Raw genomic sequence first — 22556 nt, forward strand, 5'->3', positions numbered from 1 at the left:
ATTTAGAACCGATAAATGGTTCAGGTTTAAAAAAATGATAAAATAAATAATATTTAAAAAAGGATAAAATGTAAAGGATATAGATTTTAAAATAGAATTATGTTTTATTCTGAGGGTATATTAATAAAATATAAATTTATTTCATCTTGTTTTTGTTTGTTTTACATGAAAGTATGTCAAATGTGGAATCATAATTCATGTTTTGTTTAGTTCTGTCAATATTCAGCGTATCAAATATACCAATAATACCCTAACGGCACGTTTTTCGTTGTTAATAACCCTAAGAGCGGAATCCGGGTTAAGAACAATCACAAACTTAGATTGCGTTGCAGATCTAGAAGAAAGAGAAGAGATCATCAAAAGATGGTCAACATAAATTTCATTAATCATCCAGACTAATCCGGAAGATTTTGAAACGACAAAAGCCGTTTTAACGCTTGTTGAACATAAAACCTGAAGAAAATTGATCTTTATTTGCAAAAGATTAATTCTCTTTGAAAGGATTATTTTAGATTTTAAATTGTCGTTTAAAACATTTAAAATGTAAAAATAAACTTTTCTTTTGTAGCTATTGAAGATTCAATCTTCGAGATACCGCTGGAAATCTCAGTGATTGTTTTTGCCGATGCCATCTCTATTTCGGAGACACATAGGCTACTCATTTTCATGAGTTCTTCGACAAGATGCTATTAAGCAAAGTTGGATCGAGGTCATAGACGACTCCAACTATTTGAAAAGGTTAAAAAACGATTTTGATCAAAAGATCTACTGATAAATCAGTCTTATTTTCACTAACGACAAGGTCATTATCGTTTTTGAAAACGTATTTCGTCGTAGAACGACGGATTTGCTGAATAATCAGCTTTATTACTATGTCTCTAACCTCCCCCTCTCTTTTTGTAGGTGAAGTTTTTGATGAAGAAGTCGTGAGGATCCTCTTCATTTATAGGGCTCGTGAGCACCCTACACAACCCATTATTGGACAGAATCTGCAAAAAGATAATTATTTCAAGCTGCGATGTGGCAACCATCCATTGGGTGACGGATTATTCATTTTTAAGTCCCTATTTATTTATTTATTCCCAAAACGTCATTTTTCCCCTCTAAATAAGAATGTTTATGCTTATTTTCACACCATTCTCTTTTATCTCTCAAGCTCACATTACAATTTGTTATTTGGGTTTTCCATATACTTGTGATTTCGAATTTCGGTTTCGACGAATTTCCGTTACGAGATTATTCCGTTCCAACTTCCAATTTCAATCGAGATCGATGATTCTCAAGTCGAGCGTTCGGTTCTCAAATATATTACCGAAGTAATTACCGACCATAACCGGAAAAACCTGATGCAACGTTAGATTTGGCAATTTCGTCACAAAGGCTCATGTAACAATTGTGGTGAACTTATGACGAAAGGAAATTTCACGTTAAAAACGTCATATGAAAAAAAATCTTGCGTAGCATTGAAAAGCATGGATTCATCGCAAACGCAATCTCTCAGATTCTACAAGTGACTGCAAAACTAGAGTACTATAAAGTTTCCGAAATATGTTTCCATTGTTGCCATCCGTACAACTTACAGCGATCTTCGTCAAAATGCCAGAGCCTTTTCGGATGGATCTCGAATAAAAAAAAACAGCATTTTCAGTAAGGAAAAAACGTCATCAAACGCGTCATCTGTTATCTAATATTACTACTACAAATACATGGCATAGGGCGTCGTTCATAGAATCTTGTGTTTGCGCTCTAACGCATTCGTGATCCTTGTAATGCAGTATGCTGCACTTAACGGATATCCAGAAACTGCAAAAAGTACACCGTTCAATATATATTAGAACGACCATAATCATTTGTCTCAACTCAATTTACATACAAAAAACTTCGTTAAATTTAAACAATATGTTTCTATTTTAGTCTGTCATCACTTTCAGAAGGAAGAGCGTATTTTTCAAATATATCATTAATTATGAGATAAGAATTCATTACCCCCTATAGTGTTGAGGGTAAAATTGTCCTTTAGTTCTTTAAAAAAATGTAACGATTACACATTTTTAAAACTGTCTTTTCATTGTGGACAGTTATTTTCAGACAAAAAGATTAACATCTAGCGGGAAATGAGTTGGGCATGCCGAATCAGTGGTGGAAGGTTTGGGATTCGACTTCAGACACCACCCACCCGCTCTTACGACACACGGTTTACCTCCCCATGATGATTGTGGGACCAGTATGATGGGGGCGCTACACAGGGTGGTGTCATACTCTCTTGCGGAAAACAAAACTTGCAAGAGAGCCTACTTCGAGGAAAACTTGTGATGCTTTATTTATTTTTTACCTCTAGAATGTTGATTTTTATCCTATGTTCTATTTTCAAAACCTAATGAGATTATGGGGCTGTTTAGCAATTGCTGAATGGTTTGGTGCAGAATGATTAAGTGGTCAGAATGATTAAGAGGCTCATAATATAGTGCAAAATGAAATATAATTGTTTGGTAATTGTATACAATGACATCTGGGCTCTTAATGGTTAAGAGAGATCCATGATACAAAATCATCAGAGAGTTTTAGAACCATTAAAAGGTAGACGTTTTTTTTGCCAAACAAGATTCAGCTCTTAAAGATTCAGAGGTTGCCTCTTAATGGAACTATTAAGAGGTAAACAAACAACCCCTTTGATTACAAATAGTAGAGTAATTGCTTCTGTAAGACCCCCCGGGGGCGGCTTTTCACAAGAACCAGCATCTAAAGCAGGTGTAGAAGTTCAAATCTAATGAAAATATAGAATCAACTTACTTGAAATATAATCCTCTACGAAGTCATTCTCGATTTTACCATGAGCCATTGCACCAACCTGACCATAGATATGTTACGTAAGTTATTGTTTTCCAAATCCGATGGTCCAAAGGGTCTATTAACTCGTTTTCAAATAAAAACCAAATCGACATCATGTATATATTTACATACCACAAAAACAAGTGTTGCATCTTTGTCCAATGTCGCCACATAATCATGCATATCAACCAACTTTTCCGAACTATGCGAAAAGCCTGGTCCACAAAACAAAATTAAAATCTGTAAGCCCTTCATCCCATTAAAATCAAGAGACGGTGAGCGTAATTATCAATCAGACGGCAAGATCGAGATATGATTGCGAACCTATCTTGCGAGAATTAACCGGAAGATACTGGGTTACGGGATTCTTGATGACCCGCATAAGCTTTTCCCGTTTTCCAACGGTGGAAATACTTAGTTTTTGAAGCAATTGCACTGAAAGTATCAAGAGAGTCAAATATGAGAAAAAATGGCGATGTTATCGAGCGAATTGTAGGATTTGCTTCTGCTACAATCCATTGAACTTACACATGATCCCGGCAAAACGTTTAAATGTCCTTGGAATACGAACATGAGGTTTGATTTCAAAAAGTACGCCTTTCTCGGTTCTCACATACAAAGCTTTTAGCCTACCGGCTTTATTCAGTGGGCTATCCAAGATATTCAATATTGCCTGCACCAAACAAATAATTTGTCCAAATTCAAAGCCAAAAACAAAAAGACCTTCAAATGAAGTATTGTAAATAATATTGGTAATAACATTTATATGGGTTTCATTTGATTATTCCCTATGTATGTATGTGCGCGTGTGTGTGTGTGTATATATATATATATGTATGTGCGTGTGCGTGTGCGTGTGTGTGTGTATATATATCACTCATACACACACAAGCATAACATGTAAGTTTTACTTTTACTTTTGAACCCGAGTTTCTAGTTTTGAATTTATCAAATTTCATCTCTCCGTTTCTTTGATAAGAGGATGAACGTCTCCCACTAGTATGCTCTCATCTTTCCAGTCAACAATTTAGCGATACAACCAAAGCCACATGTTCAAATTATCCGCTCTAAACTTATTTGACAACCCAAAACAAAAACAAATGAGAACATCGTATATGAAATAAAAAAGTTAAATGTCACGGGGATGTTGAAATCTACTTACACAACTAACTTTCTAAAAATAAACTCTACACGATATGTATGACAACCCAAAAAAGAACATCAATGTCAATGAAATGCTTCACAAAACTTCAAACCATACCAAATTCTCGACAAAAAGTCAAAAGCAATTCCAAGATGACTAACCTGATGAGAAATGTCGGGTCTATACTCAGCCGGATTCCGGTTATTTTTCCTCAAAAAATTGGCATGATCCTCTGAGTTCAACAATTGATAACTCTGAACAAACACATACACAAATAACACACATCAATACAACGTGACAGTAGAAATCAAAATCCATTACAACAAAAGCTGAAAAGGGTAAAAAAGGCCATAAAAAGTTCGTTGTTCTAAATTCCAAAAGAGCCCATATTCAAACTTTGCGTTCAATTAAACCATTTCCACTCCAAAAAGGTGAAACCGATAGATCAAGACTCCTTTGCTTCGCAAAGAGCCAGAAAGCAAAGTCCCTTTACGATCATTCTCTTGCATTTTGCAAAGAGGTTATTCCAATCACTCAAATTCTTGACATTCCAGTCATAAAAGAGTAATCTTGACGGTTGTTCTAAAACGACTGTAATTTCCGTTCACGTTCTAAAATAATATTAAAATACTATAAAACACACCCCCTACTCCACAGTTATGATCCACTTTCAAGAAATATTCTGAGAATTAAGCATACATGTCATGAACAATAAGCATGAAGAGTCTACATGTGCCACTTTACGCTGTATAAGATCCTTCATTGAACATAACATGAACTCGTAAAAGTTTTTGTTACAATCTTTGAACTAGTTGTTAAAAGTCTAAAATGCCCTCCAAGACATTAGCATCAGATTGATATGATAGATTCTACCTCAAAGATTTATCAAAACAGATGTAACATTCGCAATTCCCATTGAACATTTGTTGCAAATTTCATGAGAACAAGAACAAGCAAATCACAAATAAACACCAGAAAATCCAAAGATTTGAGAAAACCAAACCTTTCCCACTTTTGCAACTTCCAAAGAAGCCTTCTCAAGGATGAAAATAACACCAGGGGTGTTCATGTCATTTCCCACCTGCTCATTCAGATTTACTGGAATACCTGCAAGTTCTTGTACTGCTGCTTCTGCTTTCTCCTCGTCTGATTCAGTAACCCCACCCTTCAATTTCTTCTGGGCTCCATCCTTTTCCCCTTCTCCTCCTTCTTCTTCCTCTTCAACAAACCCTACATTGTCTTCTTCATCTTCTTCCTTATCGTATCTTTCTGTTTTGTTCTTCTTCCTCTTACGCCCCTTAATTGCATACGGTCTCACCATTTTCTACGATTCAGTAAGAACAATTTCTCTTTTCACGATAATGGGTATTCAAATTAGAATGAAATTGCAGCATAAAAAGCCACAGATTGTTTAAACACAGAGTAACATACTCATTAGTTAATACATAAACAATCAGAAAATCGATGCAACTTACAGGAAGCATTGAACAATCGATGTAAAATCACAGAAAATCAGAAAAGTGTCGACTGTTGTGTACAACTATTGAACAAAATCTGGAAGCAAAAGAAGAAATCGACGTAACTTACAGGTTTAGATTCGAGGCAAATAGAAACCAAAGAAGCACCTTGCAGAATCGAAACCTGTTGGTGAAGCAAAGATGAAAACGAAAGAAAAATGGAAACCTGTGAACCGAAGAAGAAGAAACCCACAAGAAAAATCGAAACCTTGAACTGAAGAAGCAATCGAAAGCTATGAAGCAAAGAAAAATCGAAACCTGTGAAGCAAACGATAAGAAGAAATCAATATAGGTCAGGGAAGAAAGGATACTGTCTTAGCTGCTGCTAATATGACTCCGAGTCTCCGAGACACGGGTTTATTGGCCTGGCCCAATTCCGACCCAATAAAGTTGGTGTGGCTAATTTTTTATCGATCATGTTCTGGGTTACGCTCGGATTGGGTTTTTTGGATTTTTTCGGGTTGGATTTATCAAGTTGGTCGGGTTTTTGAACGCTTCTAATAAGCATGGATAAGTAGGGCTGTAAACGAACCGAATGTTTAGTGAACCGTTTGACGGGAAATTCGTTTATGTTTCTTTATTTAATAAATGAATGAACATGAACAAGTTTTTTTGTTCGTTTAGTTAAACGAACATGAACAAGAGTCTCGTTCGTTCATTTATGTTCATGAACGTTCGTTTGTTTACCGTTCATTTATATTCGTTCGTTTAAATACTAAATTTAATATATAATAATATTTTATTTATTTACTTTGAATTCAAATAATATTTATTTATGTTCGTTTAGCCCGTTCGTTTATGTTCGTTTAGCATGTTAACAAACGAACATAAACGAACACGAACACACCAGATGTCTAAACGAACGAATACGAACACAAAGATTTTCGTTCGTTTACCGTTCGTGTTCGTTCGTTTGTTCGTTTAAGTTAAACAAACGAACATGAGCAAGCCTCCGTTCGTGTTCGTTCGATTCGTTTACAACCCTACGGATAAGAAAAGGGATAAGTCTCGATATCAAAGTCACAAACAAAATTGGACGTGTTTTTATCAATACCATGTCATTTTAATGTGTTTTTATGCAATGTTTACACATAAAATAGTTTCATATTCACATTTCACATATATACATGTGTGTGTATATATATATATATATATATATATATATATGTGTGTGTGTGTATATATGTATGTATATATATACACATACAATGGGAGGTTCGACCGTCAAGTGAGAACCCGCCTGTCAAAGACCTTCCAGCCTAGTGGTAAAGGCTTGGGCATGGCATAGTCATGAACCCGAGTTCGAGCCCTGGGAGGGGAGTGTTGGCGACATTTAAGTGGGGCCATGTTTAGCCTCCAAAATTGCCGGAGATTAGTCGGGCTTTGGCCCAGACACCCTTAAAAAAAAAGCAAGAACCCGCCCTCCAAAAAAAATATCTCATCAATCGAACATAGATGGTTTAGATTCAAATGTAACCATCTCTACAAAACTTCAGTTTTGGTAAAATATATAACTGTCTCTATCATCCACAATCATTAGATTAAAAATAGATGGATGGTTCAGATAGGTTCCCTTCTTCTTATGAGGCATTTGGTAAATTTAAAGGAATATAAATGAAAATGGACGGGAACGAAGAAGAGTCAGAATAGAAATACAATTTGCATTTCCCCCAATTCGGTATGTATGGAAATCAACGGGTATGTGGTAATGGACCCACTGTATTATATCAAATCAAACCGTTTTTATTCACCATTCTCGTTCCTTACCCCCTCGATACCTTATTTTTTTTAGTCTTCTTAACATAAATTGAGGAAAAAGTTATGGGGCTAAATTAGAAATTAAAATAAAATTGAGGGGGTATACTTAAATTTGTTTGTTTTATCAAATAAACCCCATTAGAACCTGTTTTGCGAGTTCAAACGTTGTTAAAACCATGCAGCCACCACCACCGCTTCAACTCTGCTACTCTTGGCTCTAAGGTAATATTCCCTAGCTTTCATCCCTTCTTATGAACGTGGGTTTGCTAGAATTTCTGCTTTTTACGGTGTCTATTTAAACAATTTGTGGCTTTATATGCTGCAATATTACACTAATTTTGATGAATGCCGAGTCCACCAAATATAAGTTCCAACTATTGGCCAATAACAACCAAGATTGTAATAGCGGTAAGTCGGGTCGAATCCACATGGACTCAATTTTTTAACTTATTATTGCCAAATAATTCACGTACACAAACGGATAATTAAAAGTAAATATGAGGAGGTGGATTTGATTAATTAAACTAAGCATGCAATTATAGTGGATTAGAAAAGTAATATAAAAAACCCAACCACAAGGGTGGTGTCTGATTGGTTTGAGTTTGGCTCCAAAGGTCAAAAGTACCAGGAGGTCTCATGTTCAAATCCAAGGAAGAATAAAAATCCCCTTGTGACCACGGAGGTTCAAATACGGTAACTCCGGGCTATCTGCAAAGCAGGTGGTCGTAATGAGATTAATCGGCTCACATAACGGGTTGGATATCCAGGTTAATAAAAAAAAGTAATATAAAAAACCCAACAATGGGTCACTATCGATTATAACGTAAAATAGCAAAACAAATCCAAATTGGTTATAGTTATCAACAAGCTCTAATAACATGAATTTTTCCTTAGGGTCTGTTTACTAACCACTTACCACCTCTTATCAGGTAAGAGACTCTTACCACGATAAGAGGTGACATGTTCAGCAAAAAAAAAGATCACCTATGACCAGGACTTTGTGTTGACCACACATCTAACTGGAATAAGAGACAAAAAACATACTTACCACACTCAGTGATTGATTTTTCGTATATACCGCTCCCTCAGATTTGCGGTTCCCCTCTCTAAAACGTACCCCTCAACCTGTTTTTTTTCTGGTGTACTCTCTTGGTATTTCCACATTACCATTTCCCTACCTTACAAAGTTTCTTGAGGTGAACTACAAGAGTGGTTCCTGATTGGTTTGAGCTTGACTCCAAAGATCAAAATTATCAGGAGATCCTAGGTTCAAATTCAAGGAGAAATAAAAATCCCCTTGTGGCTACAGATGTTCAAATGCAATGACTGTGGGCTATCTGCAAAGCAGGTGGTCGTCATGGGATTAGTCGGCTCGCATAGCGGGTTGGATATCCAGGTTAATAAAAAAAAGTTTCTTGAGGTGTAAAAGAAAATGGCAACCATTTGCTGGTGTACTGGCCCAACCTAAGCCGATTGCAACAACAAGGAAAGAAAAAGAAGTTGGTATCAGTAAGCATTGAAGGAAACTTTGATTAAACTGAAGGGTCTACAGCCTAAAAGCGTGAGACGTTGGAGAGCATTCGGAAGATGGAGAATGGTGTTCTGAAAGTGGTACGTTCAGTTATTTATGCTTGACGAAGACGAAAGTGATAGAAGAAATCAAAATACATTCAACAAAATATGAAAACCAACATCCATCGATACAAACTCGTTGGACATGAAGAGAGACGATGAACAATAAGGGTAAAAAATCACCATTTATATTCAAATGTGATGACCCCGGGCAAACAAGTGGTCGTCCTTGGATTAGTCGGTTCGCATAGCAGATTGGATATCCAGGTTAATAAAAAAAAACTGGTAAAAGAAAAGATGAGATTGAGAGCCATCCATGCTCTAACACACTCCATGTTTGGCCATGGGTTCCACTTGAATTAAAAAAAACTAATAATTAAATGTGATATTTTATTATTAATCCGGATATTATCCAACCCGTTATACAAGCTGACTAATCGTAGGACGACCACCGTCACCGCATTTGAACCTATGTGGCCATAAGAGGATTTTTTATTATTGCATTGGATTCAAACATGGGACCTCCAGATATTTGTAGTCCAAATTCAAATCAATCAAATCTCATCCTTATGGTTTAAATGTAATTTTAATATACATATAGAAAATAAGATTGCAAGGAGACTTTTACCGATTCCTAAACAGGGTAAACACTTTTAGAGCGGGATTACATAAGCAGCGTGTCACCCACTACACGAAGACAAAGGGCGATCAACTTGGCCATGGCCCTCACCTCCTATAACCTAATCCATCGTTTCTTTCGTTTACTCCCAAATACCCGATTTGGACGCTCCTCTATCCCTAGGGTTTCAAAAACCTCTCTTATATACTCCTAGATTTTCAACCCTTTGATTGTTTCTGAGTCAAAATTATCCAAGAAACATTCAAATCTCACGCTATCTGTGTAAGTCAAGTCGTAATTCTCTTTTAGATTCCTTTATGCAGCTGCACTCAAAGTGTTTGTGGAAAAACCTCAATTAAGCAAATTAGGGTTTCTGGGTAACAAGGAAACAGAATTGGGGACTTTGTTTCTTGTTTACCGTCTCAAATTCCAAGTGGGGTTGAAGTTGATTTGATCCAGAGTTTGTGCCAAGAAACAGGTGTGTTCATTTTCTCGCTTGCTTATAGTTCTAGGGTTTCATTTCTTGGTTTCGTATTGTAATTCAATTTCAAGAAATCTTGGTTCCAGTGATCTTTAGAGAAGGTGGTAATTTGGGTATTATATGGGAATCGAAATGAATTGAGATTTTGAGGGTTTCTTGTTTGATAATTGGGAGAAAAGTTTGATTTTCCGATCAAAATGGATAATTCTGATTATTCAAGAAATAGGCACAACGAGCATTTGGGTGTGAACAAAATTGGGAAAAATATCAGAAAGAGTCCTTTGCACCAACCTAATTTTCCCAATCCAGGTAGGCAACAACCTCAACCCCAGGTTTATAACATCAACAAAAACGATTTTCAAAGTATTGTTCAACAGCTTACTGGTTCGCCTTCACGCCATTCCCAGGAACCACTTCCTAGACCACCCATGAACTCACCTAAGCCACCTAGTATGCGGTTGCAACGTATTCGACCGTCGCCTTTAACGCCGCTAAATATAAACCGACCCCAAATGCCCATTCACCATCGTCCACCTAGTGGTGCAGTTCCTTACAATGGTAATCTTGCTAGACCTCCCCATCATGATCAACCACGGTTGCCAGCTATGGCGGCACCACCACCACCCATGGCTCCTGGGGATCATACAGGGTGGGCGGCAAACACCGTGGAGTCTCAGTCTCCTATCTCTGCCTATATGCGCTACCTTCAGCATTCCATTGTTGATTCAGCTCAAGGACGTCCACAAATTCATCCTCAGTATCAGCAAAATCCTCAAGGTCAAAGTCAAATGCAGGGTGGTCAGCAGCAGCAGCAGCAATCATCTGGATTGCTTCCTTATCCCCTTGTGCCGCCACTTCCATCTCCCCGGATGAACGGTCCTCCTCCACTTCCATCTCCACGGATGAACGGTCCTCCGCCACTTCCATCACCGCGGATGAATGGTGCTGCCGCCCCTCCTCTTCCACCTTTTCCGTCGCCAAGAATGGGCGGCCCTTCGCCCCTACCATCACCCACTTCTCAGTTTCTTCTGCCATCACCATCTGGTTACTTAAATCTCCTGTCTCCTCGATCACCATATCCACCACTTTCTCCTGGCTACCAGCATCCACCACCATTAACACCAAATTTTTCATTTTCACCCATGGCTCAATCAGGTCTCTTCGGCCCTGGATCTCAACCTCCACCTTCTCCCGGCATGAACTTTCCTTTATCTCCAGGGTTTTTCTCTATTTCAAGTCCGAGATGGAGGGACTAGATGGATAACATCAGAAAGACGCTAACTTTATCGTTGCAACACCTTAACGTAAGGTACATTGGCTGTAAAATAGTCTCTTCGAATTGGGTTTTTGTTTTTCTGTTGCTTTTATAGGTTATAAACCTTGAAATTCGAATGCTTGTTTAGGATATATATAGTTGGTATCAGGGATCATCTGTTTATTACTTGAACAACTTTTACATCAGGTGTTCAGTGACATTCAAGAACATATCTGAAATCTAGATGCTTGACCAGAAAATGTAGTCGAGTTATCATCAACATTGAATTTGTTATGTTGGTCGTCTGATGGGGATTCGCTACCGTTTTTTAAATACCGTTAAATGTACTTCAAATTGCTGCTCCTTTTTAGTCTACAGGTTTATTGCTAGATATGCTTATATGGTTATTGGATTCTGTTTCTTTTGTGATGCTTATTGAGCTATCTCCTTTTATATGAACCTTGATGAAATATGTTCATGGTTATGATGTATGTGATGGTCATGATGGGGCTTTGTCAAATGGGCAATAAGAACTGAAACCAATTGTTATGCATAATCATTTACAAACCAATTTTCATGTGTTGTTTCACATACGTGCGAAAATGCAGTGTTCATAGAGTGTTGTTTCAGATGTGAAACATTCATGACTGATATGTACGTGGAGAAAGAGTTTTGAACGTTTCACATATGAAACAACATTGTATAAACAATGCATTTTGACTTGTGTGGTTTCATATATGAAACTGGTTTGTAAGTTCGTACGAGTTATTGGGTTTGTAAAAGAAGGGGACTCTTGTTATTTATATCACGTTATTAGTTGTCAAATTGAGCACTTAGTTCGTTTTTTTGCTGCATGTTGATTACTGTTATTGTGGCTAGATGGGTAACGTTAGACAACGAAAATATCACTCTTAACATAAGGTACATTGGAGTGTTATTTTTGGCTCGTGTTTTTAGTTAATGTAGAGATGTAGGGAGTCCATTGGAGATGTTCTATGACAATTTTCAACCCGCACATCTAGGAATGGTAACGAGTCGGGTTTGGGCCGGTTATTGGTATCCCCGTCACCAAAACCGATAATGAAAACCGTCTTCGAAACCGCCCTGATCCTGGTCAGGTCCCCATGGTTTTCCTGATCCCTGTTGGGTAACCCTTTAAGGGTAAAAATTCTTTTTTTCCCATTGGTTTCCCTGTTCACCATTGGTTATAATCGAACCCCGAAACGATCTGAATAAATTACAATATGTTAATTTTCACAACTAAAAGTAAATTACAGTTTTTTTAAAGGCGTAAGTCTAAATATCTCTAACATAATCAAACCAATTACAAACAATATCTTAGATTACAATGTAAAAGTAAACAAAAATTCAAACATCATATAATTAACATCACAATTTCACGATTAGATAAATAAAATTAAACTTTTTCGTAAGCCTTATTTGGAGTGTTAAGCTAAAGTGGATAAAAGTCATTTAAATTTTAGTGTAAGTATTTTCTTGCAATAATATATCTCTCACACACACACATATATATGTATGCATATAAATTAAAATTAAAATTAATATACATATATATATATATATATATATGTATATATACGTTAAAATCCCCAAATATGTCTCCGATCCCCGCCCTACCCTCGATAAGATGTCCCCGACTCAAAAGTTTCGGTTTTCACTATCGGTTTCAGATTTTTTTGGTCGTCTCTACGCACATCTAAAAACACAAAATGTGGTCCATCCCCATTAAAACACAAAACTTTTCCAACCACGTATTAAAACACAAAATTCTAAAAGCCAATATACACAATTTTTACAGGCCACGTAGTAAGATTCTAAATGACGTGAGGCTTGGCATGATGACGAGGTCAAGCTTCAAGTCTTACGAGTTATGACGAGATCACAACCTTTTCCAAAGCGTATCCTAGGCGGCAATATGTATGTATGTATGTATGTAAGTATGTATATAAATATAGACAAACAATACTTGCGTGTGTTAGTGTTTTAACTAATAATAAAACTAAAAATAAAAATATATAAAGATTATAAGAAATGGTATCAGGGTGCAAAATCGGGATTAAATCTTTTGAATCTCAACTCACTACTTTCTTCAATTTACAAAGAAATTCGTGCTCGATTCTTCGTGGATGAGAATGAGAGTAAGTATTTACATATTTAGGTTTTTAGTTATCAAGTTTTCTTTTTATGTTTATTTAAGTCTTACGGCTCGTGCATAATTATCATTTATCCCTCAAATTATATATTAAACCCTCCCACGTCTTACAAAATAATGCGTTGTAACACGTCGTAATGCACCACAACACGTTGTAATTTACCATAACACGTTACAATGGAGCCACAAGGTTAACGTGGTGACGAACCCAAGCCTTGACGCTATAACGCGCCATAACGATTATTTAGAACTATGCCAAGTAGTAGACCACTAAATATTGAGAGGTCCTTCGATTTACAAATGGTAAGTGCTTACTTTTTTTTTTTTTTTTTTTTTTAAGGGTGTCTGGGCCAAAGCCCGACTAATCCCCGGCAAATTTGGAGGCTAAACATGGCCCCACTTAAATGTCGCCAACACTCTCCTCCCAGGGCTCGAACTCGGGTTCATGACTATGCCATGCCTAAGCCTTTACCACTAGGCTGGAAGGTCTTTGACGGTAAGTGCTTACTTGGTAGGTGCTTACCCAATAAATTTCCTTACCGGATGAACATGACAAGGACCAAGAATTTTATCAGGTAAGGCGATGAGAATGATGGAGAGTCTTACCCGGTAAGTGAAGATTATCACTCTTACCCATGTAAGCGCTTACCCGGTAAATTGTTGCATTTAATATGTTTTGATGTACTAAAATCTTACTTATCAAAATCTTGCATTTAATAAGCATTTAGGTAAATAGCCCTTTAGTGATGGATTAGAACAAACATGACCTCCATTTTAACCTTTTAGTGAAAGGTTAGAGATAACCGATCCTAAGGGGATATTTGGTTTGGTTTGATGTAATGGTTTTAAGGTATTTGTTTTGGTTTGATGTGATGATTATGTTATTGGAATCTTTGTTGTGTTTGGTTTATAGGATTTGAAATTAAATTGAATTTCAATCTTTATAAATAAATTATAAGAAAATAATTAAATATCTTTTATTAATTTATTATTACAAAATAAATATTTTAATATTAAAATATTATTACATACAAATCCTATGAAATCCTGTAAAATACCAACCATTTTCGTAGGATTTCAAAATCATATATTTGTGGTATTTCAAATCCATGAAATCATACAAACCGAACATGAAATTATAATGAAATCTTATTTCAAATCAAACATAACTTAAGAGTGACCGAAATGATGGGTTTTTGGTTTTGCCACCTTAAAATATGTCCAACAGATATCTCCAAAAATTTAGACTCCAAAAAACAAAGGTGATGTCTGATTGATTTGAGTTTGGACTCCAAAGGTCAAAAGTGTCTGGAGGTTCCCGATTCAAATCTAAGGAGAAATAAAAATCTTCTTGTGGCTACAGAGGTTCAAATACGGTGACTTCGGACTATTTGCAAAGCAGGTGGTCATCCTGAGATTAGTCGGCTCGTATAACAAATTGGATATCCAGGTTAATAAAAAAAATGTATCGAACATAATTTAAAAATAAATATAAGAAGTGGGTTGAAAATGCTTTAAATGGCATAATTGTCATGATTCGATGATTTCCATTTCGATTATCTTAATAAAAACAGTCATGAAATCTAAGAAAAATAGACACAAAGAACTCCACAATAAATAACAAACTCGATTAATGATCAATTGATAACAGTCACCATCTTATCCTCTATTATACATATATATATATATACATATATATATATATATATATAGAGGAATGTTATTCTACACTCTTTGCCATTCCTACACCCTATACAACCTTCATCTCAACCATTCAATTTTTAATCAATTAATTATTTCCTAATATAAAGTATTAATCATAATTAATAAACTCTATTCATATTCCATAAATATTCAAATCATAATAAATGAACTCCAATCATTTCTATAAATATATCAATTAATTGGGTTGCAAAGGTTGTACAAATGCACAAGGTTGTAAAAGAAATATACCCTATATATATATGTATATATATATGTATATATATATATATAAACTTGGGATCATGTGAGATCAATGATTTTTCGTGAGACCCGTAAGACCAATTCTCAACCCTTGGATTAGATTTACAATCGTCAGATCTGAACATTTATAAACGCCACGAGACTTCTCACTAATTACGAAATTGCCACCTTGCAACTTTGCAACCATTAGATCATTAATTCATAAATTTGATCAATGAACATAAATTGGTCTTACAGGTCTTACGTGAACCCAACCCTCTCTCTCTCCCTATATATATATATAAATATATATAAATGTTCACTCAATGGAGAACTGATTAATTTGTGGTAACCGTGAGATTAAATGTGAACCACTCATTTGAGATATTTAAGGATATTTCTTAAATAAACTAAAATAGTAATGTAGTAATTTTATTTTAACAACTAATTAAGATATTTAATTATTTTTTTAGAAGAAAATATTTAATTAAAATTAGTTACCTAATATATCAATTACCTAATATATATCGTATTTTAAAGACATTTATGAATCAAAGTGTATCATGGTGATAATGTTCATAATGTTTCACGGTTACCACAAACAAAACAATTCTCATTTGACTAGAACCTTATATATATATAACATAAATATATAAAAATAGAACTCTCTAGTTGTTTCAAGAATATATATATATATATATATATATATATATTTGAATTAAAATAAAAACCAACTTTAAATAAAAAATTAAAAAAAATTATTCTGCTGACCTACTTTTATTTATATATTGCACTGTCTTGGCCCACATAAAAAAACTCTAGCAAATAGCGTAAATATTCGCCTAACCTATTTATATTTATTTATATTTAGCTTTACGGCTGTTTGGATCTATTCATATCTCAATATTGTAATTAGGTTTGTCATTTTTATATCAAATTAATATACGTAGGGCTGTAAACGAACCGAATGAATACAAATAGAAATTTGTTCATGTTTGTTCGTTTAACTTAATCGAATAAACGAACGAACACGAACAATAAACAAACGAAAATCTTTGTGTTCGTGTTTGTATTCTTTCGTTTAAAAATTAGGTGTGTTCGTGTTCGTTTATGTTCGTTCGTTAACATATTAAATGAACGTAAACGAACGAACATAAACGAACGGGTTAAACGAACATAAATATATATTATTTGAATTCAAAGTAAATAAATAAAAGATTATACATTAAATTTAATATATAAACGAACGGTAAATGAACGAACGAGAATCTTGTTCATGTTCGTTCGTTTAACTAAATGAACAACAAAAATTGTTCATGTTCATTTATTTATTAAATAAACGAACATAAACGAACTTTCTGCCGAACGGTTCACGAACGATTCGCTGAACGTTCGGTTCATTTACAACCCTAAACATATGTATCAACGTATTAATTAAATGGGTATTAATTATAGTTGGTTGAGAACATCGTACCAAGTATAAAAAATCTAAACTTGATTGTTATACAGTATCGAAAGTCTCGTACTACAATGTACCATAATACCTACACATTTCATTATTTATTATTTTATTAGTTTTTATATATTTTTTTTATGTATTAAATGTTGTAATTTTAACTATTTTGTTTGAACATTTAAATATTTACAACTTTTATTTTTTTTATATTTAAATTTAAATAGTAATAAAACATAATCGGTAAGTATTTAACAGTAAAATTTAACACTATTACTTACTTATCATGTAGGATTTTAGTCAACAAAACAACATCGCATGCAAAAATACCCGGTAAGCGTTAACCGTTGTAAAAATCATCGCCCTCACTCACCGAGTAAACCTCTCGGTCCTTGCATCTCTCTTACCAAGTAAGATTCTTGTCATATTCACCCGGTAAGATAATGTTACTTGGTTAATGCTCACTCTGATAAGCGTATAGAAATCAAGTATGTTTGTGTTCGTTCATTAACATGCTAAACGAACGTAAATGAACAAACGGACTAAACGAACATAAACGAATCATGAAAAGGTAAAAAGTTCAAATAAGACAAAATGATAAAATTTAAATCTAAATAAATTTTAAAAAGCTAAAACTTAAATAAATATTATTTGAATTCAAACTAAATAAATAAAAATTATATATTAAATTTTAATATATAAACAAACATAAACGAACGAACATTCACAAACATAAATGAACGAACGAGACATAAAAAAATTTGTTCATGTTTGTTCATTTATTAAATAAACGAACTTCACACTGAACGGTTCGATGAACGTTCAGTTCCTCTACAGCCCTACATGCAATGAACTTCAGTTGAGCTAGTTAAAGGGATGATGCCAAAACCTTCAAAATATTCAACGACAAAACGGACACTGAGACGAGTGTTCAAATCATCTTCTGGCGGGTCCCTTACCAAAGTTCAATCTCGTCATGATGTCGAACTAGCGTCTACAAAACCTACAATCTTTACTGTCATTGGTGCATTGAACCAAAATTTATGTCGTCATTGGTGCATTGAACCACTATATATCTATATCGAACTTCTATCAAACTGCTATCGAGATGGACAGGTCTCGCCTAAGGGGTTTGGAGTCAGGGACGGACCCATAATTTTTTCAAACGGTGACATCATTTGACTATAAAAAAACATATATCAAATGGTGGCACTATTTGACTATAAAAAACAAATATACAATTTTTTTTTTCAAACGATTACACCATTTGACTAAGAAAATGACACTAACAGGTTTCGAACTTGGGTCTGAGGTGAAATAAAAGCCTTGTAAACCAACTCTTACCAAATAAAACTTGTTTTCATTGTAGTTTCAAAATACATACGGTGACACACAACAAATTAATACGGTTGCACCTTTCACGTTTCGACGGAGGAATAATACGGTGGAGTTCGAGTGATAGAGATTTCGAGTTTTTAAAGGGTGAGAAAAAAGCCATATAGAGTTATTTTGGGAAGATTTTAATGAAAAAAATGAAACGTATTTTTTTATATGATCGTAATATAAAATTCAAATTTTCGTTTTTATAATTAAGTGATTTAATTGAATCCTTTTTCAAATTAAATCGTAATTTGTATATTTATTATAACAAAATCGGGTTTATAAGACACTCCCAGATTCTAAGTGTTTTAATATACCTTTTTATAAGACTTAGTTTATAGGACCAAAAAATAAAGTGTCATATCTAAAAGCATTGTAATAAGTTTATATGACATTTTTTTAATGTCGTAATAAGCTTTTTATGACACTTTTAATATAAAGCGTCCCATTAGCAACTTTATAGAACATTATTTGAAAAACTGTCCTATAAAAAATTGAGTTTATAAGATTTTTTTTAAAAATGTTCTATAAAATTGTTAATATGACAATTTGTGGGGGCAATAGATATTGATGGGGACGAGAAGTTAAGTTGGAGTGGGGGCAGTGGGGCGTCTGGTCCGCCAAGCGACAACTGAACCTGAGTGGCAATCATGAGCTCAAGTTAAAATCAAACCATACCTGTTTTTATTTATTTATTTATTTATTATTTAAATTAATATTCGTATAATTATAAAAAATAACATATTTCTTTTTTATTGCATGTTTTTTTTATGGTTTTGTGAAGGATATTCAAAAAATTGATGTTTACGTTTTATTAGAAAAAGTATTTATTAAAAAATGACATATTTTCTTTAAATAAATAAAAACACTAAAAACAAATGTAAAATTATAAATAAAGTGAATTACATATTAGATTCTTATGGTTTGATGAAAATTACAAGCGGTGTCGAGATTATTGTTCTCAAATCCAGATTTTAAAACGCATACAAATGCAGAAGCACAAAATCGATGTGTCGTTGAGGAGTAAAGAAGAAAAGGGTAACAAAACAGGGAATCTCCCTCACATAGACACATGAAAGTTCGGTTGCAAACCCGTTTTTCAGTGTGAATGGAGTACAAAGGAGAGAGTAACGCGTGTCCTCGTGTTTTTAAGTGTGAACAAGATACAAAGGAGAGCGCGACATGTGTCCCATGTTTTTCTGTTCATCATGAAATAATAAAACCCAATTCATCATGAATATGAACATGAACATGGATTTTTTTACAACTTTAAGAATGACTGATACATCATTCATGATTAATATCTGATAAATATCCGGTACACATGGTGTGTTCTCTTTTATCTATGAAGTTCATAGCATAACTTAAATGAAACCAAATTCATAATAAACATAATATAGGGACAATACTTGTAATTTTCACCAAAAGTTGGGTACCAAATTCGTAATTCACTTTTTATTTTGCGAATTTGGTCCTTATGTTTTGCCAAAAGAAATATTAATAGTCCCTATACTCTATTAAATGTGGAATTGGTCCCCATGGTTATCATTGTATTTACGATTATAGTTCTTGAACCTAACGGCCGCCAAACAACCTCTATTAACTCATGGGTAAAATCATCGTCTTTACCCATTTTTTTATTAACTTGGATATCCAACCCATTATGCAAGCCGACTAATCTCAGGTCACCCACCTGCTTTGCAGATAACCCGGAGTCACCGCATTTGAACCTCCGTGGAAACAAAGGGGATTTGTATTCCTCCTTGTATCGTCTTTACCCTTTGTCATATACAAATATTATATATTTTGCTTTTTTAATATTAAATGTGTTCATATATTATTTTCATAAACAAGTATATATGATATATATGCATGTGACAAGATTGCCCCCTCCTTCCTCTTTTTCATTGATAACCATCGCCACAACCCCAAACCTTTACCATTACTGAACCGATCTTCTCCCCTCCCATTTTTTTCCTTTCAACCCTCTTTTCTCACCTCTAATCAACCAACGTTCTTCCTCTGACAACATGTGATACACCCCTCCCCTTATCCGACCAAGACCAACCCTCTTCCTTCACCCAATCCACCCTATTTGAAACACTCACTCGTGAATCCTTTATTTTTAGCTTTGAATTAGATGTTATTGTGAGTTTTCAATGTTTGATTTTGGAACCTATGATCGAATTGCTACATTGGCATTCTAATTGTCAATGAGAAAAGCTCTGATTGGGAATTCGTCAACCTCGAAAATGAACCCCCTTAGGTCTCTAAAATCAACAAGACCAAGGGGGGGGGGGTGTAAGTGCCAGAGTAGAGTAGAAGCATGACGTGAAGAAGAATAAATTTTGGTTCTGGGTGTTGGAAGAAACTCAATTCTGATTTTGCATTTTGTGTATGCGTTTAACGAAAACATAGGACATCATTGCTACCTGAGTTTTAATATTATTTGAATTGTTTGATTTGCATTTAATCTTGGTATACTTCGATTTTGAGGGTGGGCGAGAGGGCAACGAAGGTTGCAGGTGAACTTGGGTCGTCAGAGGGCAAGGGGGCGGGAAAGGGGACACGTAACAACATTTGATTGGGGGTATTAAAGTGTTCTCTAAGCATCAGGTATAAAAGCTAAAATGTCCCTCAATTAACACAATTCTTTCACGTCATTAGTCAAAGGGATCGAGGCCGTAACAAAATAAATACCACTGAGACCAAAACCATAACAAACAAAGTTTAGGGACTATTTGTAACCTTCACCAAAACACAGGGACCAAAACCATAATTCACTCTAAAATAAAAGAGTCCCCGGATCTCGTATACTTCCCCCTTCTCTCTCTCTCTGCCATGGCAGCAGAAAACCAACTCGCGCCGCCGTCGGAGGAAACCTCCACGGCCCACCACCTCTCTGTCCCACCGTGTTTGACCCAGAACGAGTTCGACGAGTTGCACCCGTTTGTAACCGAGTTCCATACCTACCAACTCACATCATCCCGGTGCTCATCCCTACTAGCTCAACGCATCCACGCGCCGTTGGACGTCGTGTGGTCGGTGGTTCGCCGGTTCGATAAGCCGCAGATATACAAACACTTCATCAAGAGCTGCACGGTTGCAGATGGGTTTACAATGACGGTGGGATGCACGCGTGCTGTCGACGTCATATCGGGGTTGCCGGCGGCGACGAGCACGGAGAGGTTAGATGTGATGGATGATGAAAGGCATGTGATATCGTTTACGGTCATTGGCGGTGAGCATAGGCTGAGGAATTATCAGGCGGTGACGACGGTTCATGAGGTTGGTGCTCAGCCGCCTGAGACGGTGGTTTTGGAGTCGTATGTGGTGGATGTGCCGGAAGGGAATACGGAGGAGGACACACGGCTGTTTGCTGATACGGTGGTGAAGTTGAATCTGCAGAAGCTGGCTGCTGTCTCCGAAGCCGCGGCTGGTCGTGACCGCGCCGCCACCACCATGTCTCGCAGGTGATCCTGCTGTTGTGAGGTTTCAAACACCAAAGAAAAAGACAAAAAATCTATTTTCTATTTTCCGAGATTTCCAAATTTTCTATTTTTGTGCAATTTTACGAAAGTACCCTTTTCCTACCCTGGGTTGATATTGTTCCGTTGTTATGTTTGGGGGTGTTTTTGTCCATGTTGATTGTGCAAAGTTTTTCTATTTGATATAAAGATGGGATAAAAAAACTATAAGAGTGGTGTTTGATTGGTTTGAATTTGACTTCAAGGTCAAAAGTATCAGAAGATATCAAGTTCAAATTCAATGAGTAATAAAAATTCTCTTGTGGCCATGAATGTTCAAATGCGGTGACTCTTGGCTATATGCAAAACAAGTGGTCATAATGAGATTAGTCGGTTCGCATAGGAAATTAGATATCCAAGTTAATAAAAAAAAAGATAGGATAAAATCTTCCAACAAATTTTCAAGTCTAAATCCCTATACATCAATTATATAAATATACAATAATTTAAAATTGAATAATATAAATTCAAAATATATAAAATACAATGTGGTTTTTTTTATATAAAATTATATTAAAAGGATAATTGCATGTAGTGAGATACATCTTAATTTTAATGTTAACTTTTATTCTGTCTCTGTTAATATTATAATACGATTTTATGTGGTATTGAAAAAACGATAATGTTTTTATTTTTTGAATAAAATCTGAATTTGAAGATATTATAAAATTTAAAAAAAATGTATTGATTTTAGTATCAAAGTAAATATTGAAAAGTTCTTGTCTTTTTTTTTCTTGTAATTTCTTTAACTCAAATTTTTATTATAATTTAATTTAGATTTAATAATGAAGTTATTTTTTTTAAAATATAATTTTATTATAAAGATAATAATTAGTATTTTGTTAGAATTCAATAATTATCTTAAATATATTTTAGATTTTTTACATTTAAATTAAGATATCTA

General features: G+C 34.9%; 3 protein-coding genes across 6 annotated transcripts; 2 read left to right on the plus strand and 1 right to left on the minus strand.

Annotated features, from left to right (window-relative positions):
• Window positions 1-1463: 1463 nt before the first annotated feature.
• LOC112529877 (ribosomal RNA small subunit methyltransferase nep-1) lies at window positions 1464-5804 on the minus strand. 4 transcript variants are annotated; one of them, XM_025141300.1, is made up of 9 exons: window positions 5699-5804; window positions 5561-5614; window positions 4977-5297; window positions 4135-4227; window positions 3358-3502; window positions 3154-3264; window positions 2962-3044; window positions 2791-2848; window positions 1464-1803 (listed from the first exon to the last, which is right to left on the minus strand). In XM_025141300.1, exons 3-9 carry the CDS (start codon window positions 5292-5294, stop codon window positions 1724-1726), a joined length of 888 nt encoding a protein of 295 aa, XP_024997068.1. In that variant the 5' UTR covers window positions 5295-5297; window positions 5561-5614; window positions 5699-5804; the 3' UTR covers window positions 1464-1723. The 4 variants fall into 4 exon arrangements, with proteins under 4 accessions (XP_024997068.1, XP_024997070.1, XP_024997071.1 ...); XM_025141302.1 differs by having other exon boundaries at window positions 5749-5766; XM_025141303.1 differs by having other exon boundaries at window positions 4977-5322; window positions 5699-5762.
• Window positions 5805-9550: 3746 nt separating this feature from the next.
• Window positions 9551-11538, plus strand: LOC112529508 (protein HAIKU1-like). Its single transcript, XM_025140825.1, has one exon. It carries the CDS (start codon window positions 10118-10120, stop codon window positions 11174-11176), a length of 1059 nt encoding a protein of 352 aa, XP_024996593.1. The 5' UTR covers window positions 9551-10117; the 3' UTR covers window positions 11177-11538.
• Window positions 11539-20960: 9422 nt separating this feature from the next.
• Window positions 20961-21823, plus strand: LOC112529852 (abscisic acid receptor PYL1-like). The gene has a single exon (XM_025141277.1). The coding sequence runs from the start codon at window positions 20967-20969 to the stop codon at window positions 21600-21602; it is 636 nt and encodes a 211-aa protein (XP_024997045.1). The 5' UTR covers window positions 20961-20966; the 3' UTR covers window positions 21603-21823.
• The last annotated feature ends 733 nt before the right edge of the window (window positions 21824-22556 follow it).

Source organism: Cynara cardunculus, assembly GCF_001531365.2.
Source record: "Cynara cardunculus var. scolymus isolate 2C chromosome LG 16, CcrdV1, whole genome shotgun sequence".
Taxonomy (NCBI): Eukaryota; Viridiplantae; Streptophyta; class Magnoliopsida; order Asterales; family Asteraceae; genus Cynara; species Cynara cardunculus.

What these genes read in the sequence shown, in the direction of transcription:
- LOC112529877 (XM_025141300.1), bottom strand. Translation starts at nt 5,294, where the DNA reads ATGGTGAGACCGTATGCAATTAAGGGGCGTAAGAGGAAGAAGAACAAA. An exon ending in ATGCAACACTTGTTTTTGTG is followed by an intron (nt 2,849 to 2,961) that starts GTATGTAAATAT and finishes ATCTATGGTCAG; the next exon opens with GTTGGTGCAATGGCTCATGG. An exon ending in CGTAGAGGATTATATTTCAA is followed by an intron (nt 1,804 to 2,790) that starts GTAAGTTGATTC and finishes TACTTTTTGCAG; the next exon opens with TTTCTGGATATCCGTTAAGT.
- LOC112529508 (XM_025140825.1), top strand. Translation starts at nt 10,118, where the DNA reads ATGGATAATTCTGATTATTCAAGAAATAGGCACAACGAGCATTTGGGT.
- LOC112529852 (XM_025141277.1), top strand. Translation starts at nt 20,967, where the DNA reads ATGGCAGCAGAAAACCAACTCGCGCCGCCGTCGGAGGAAACCTCCACG.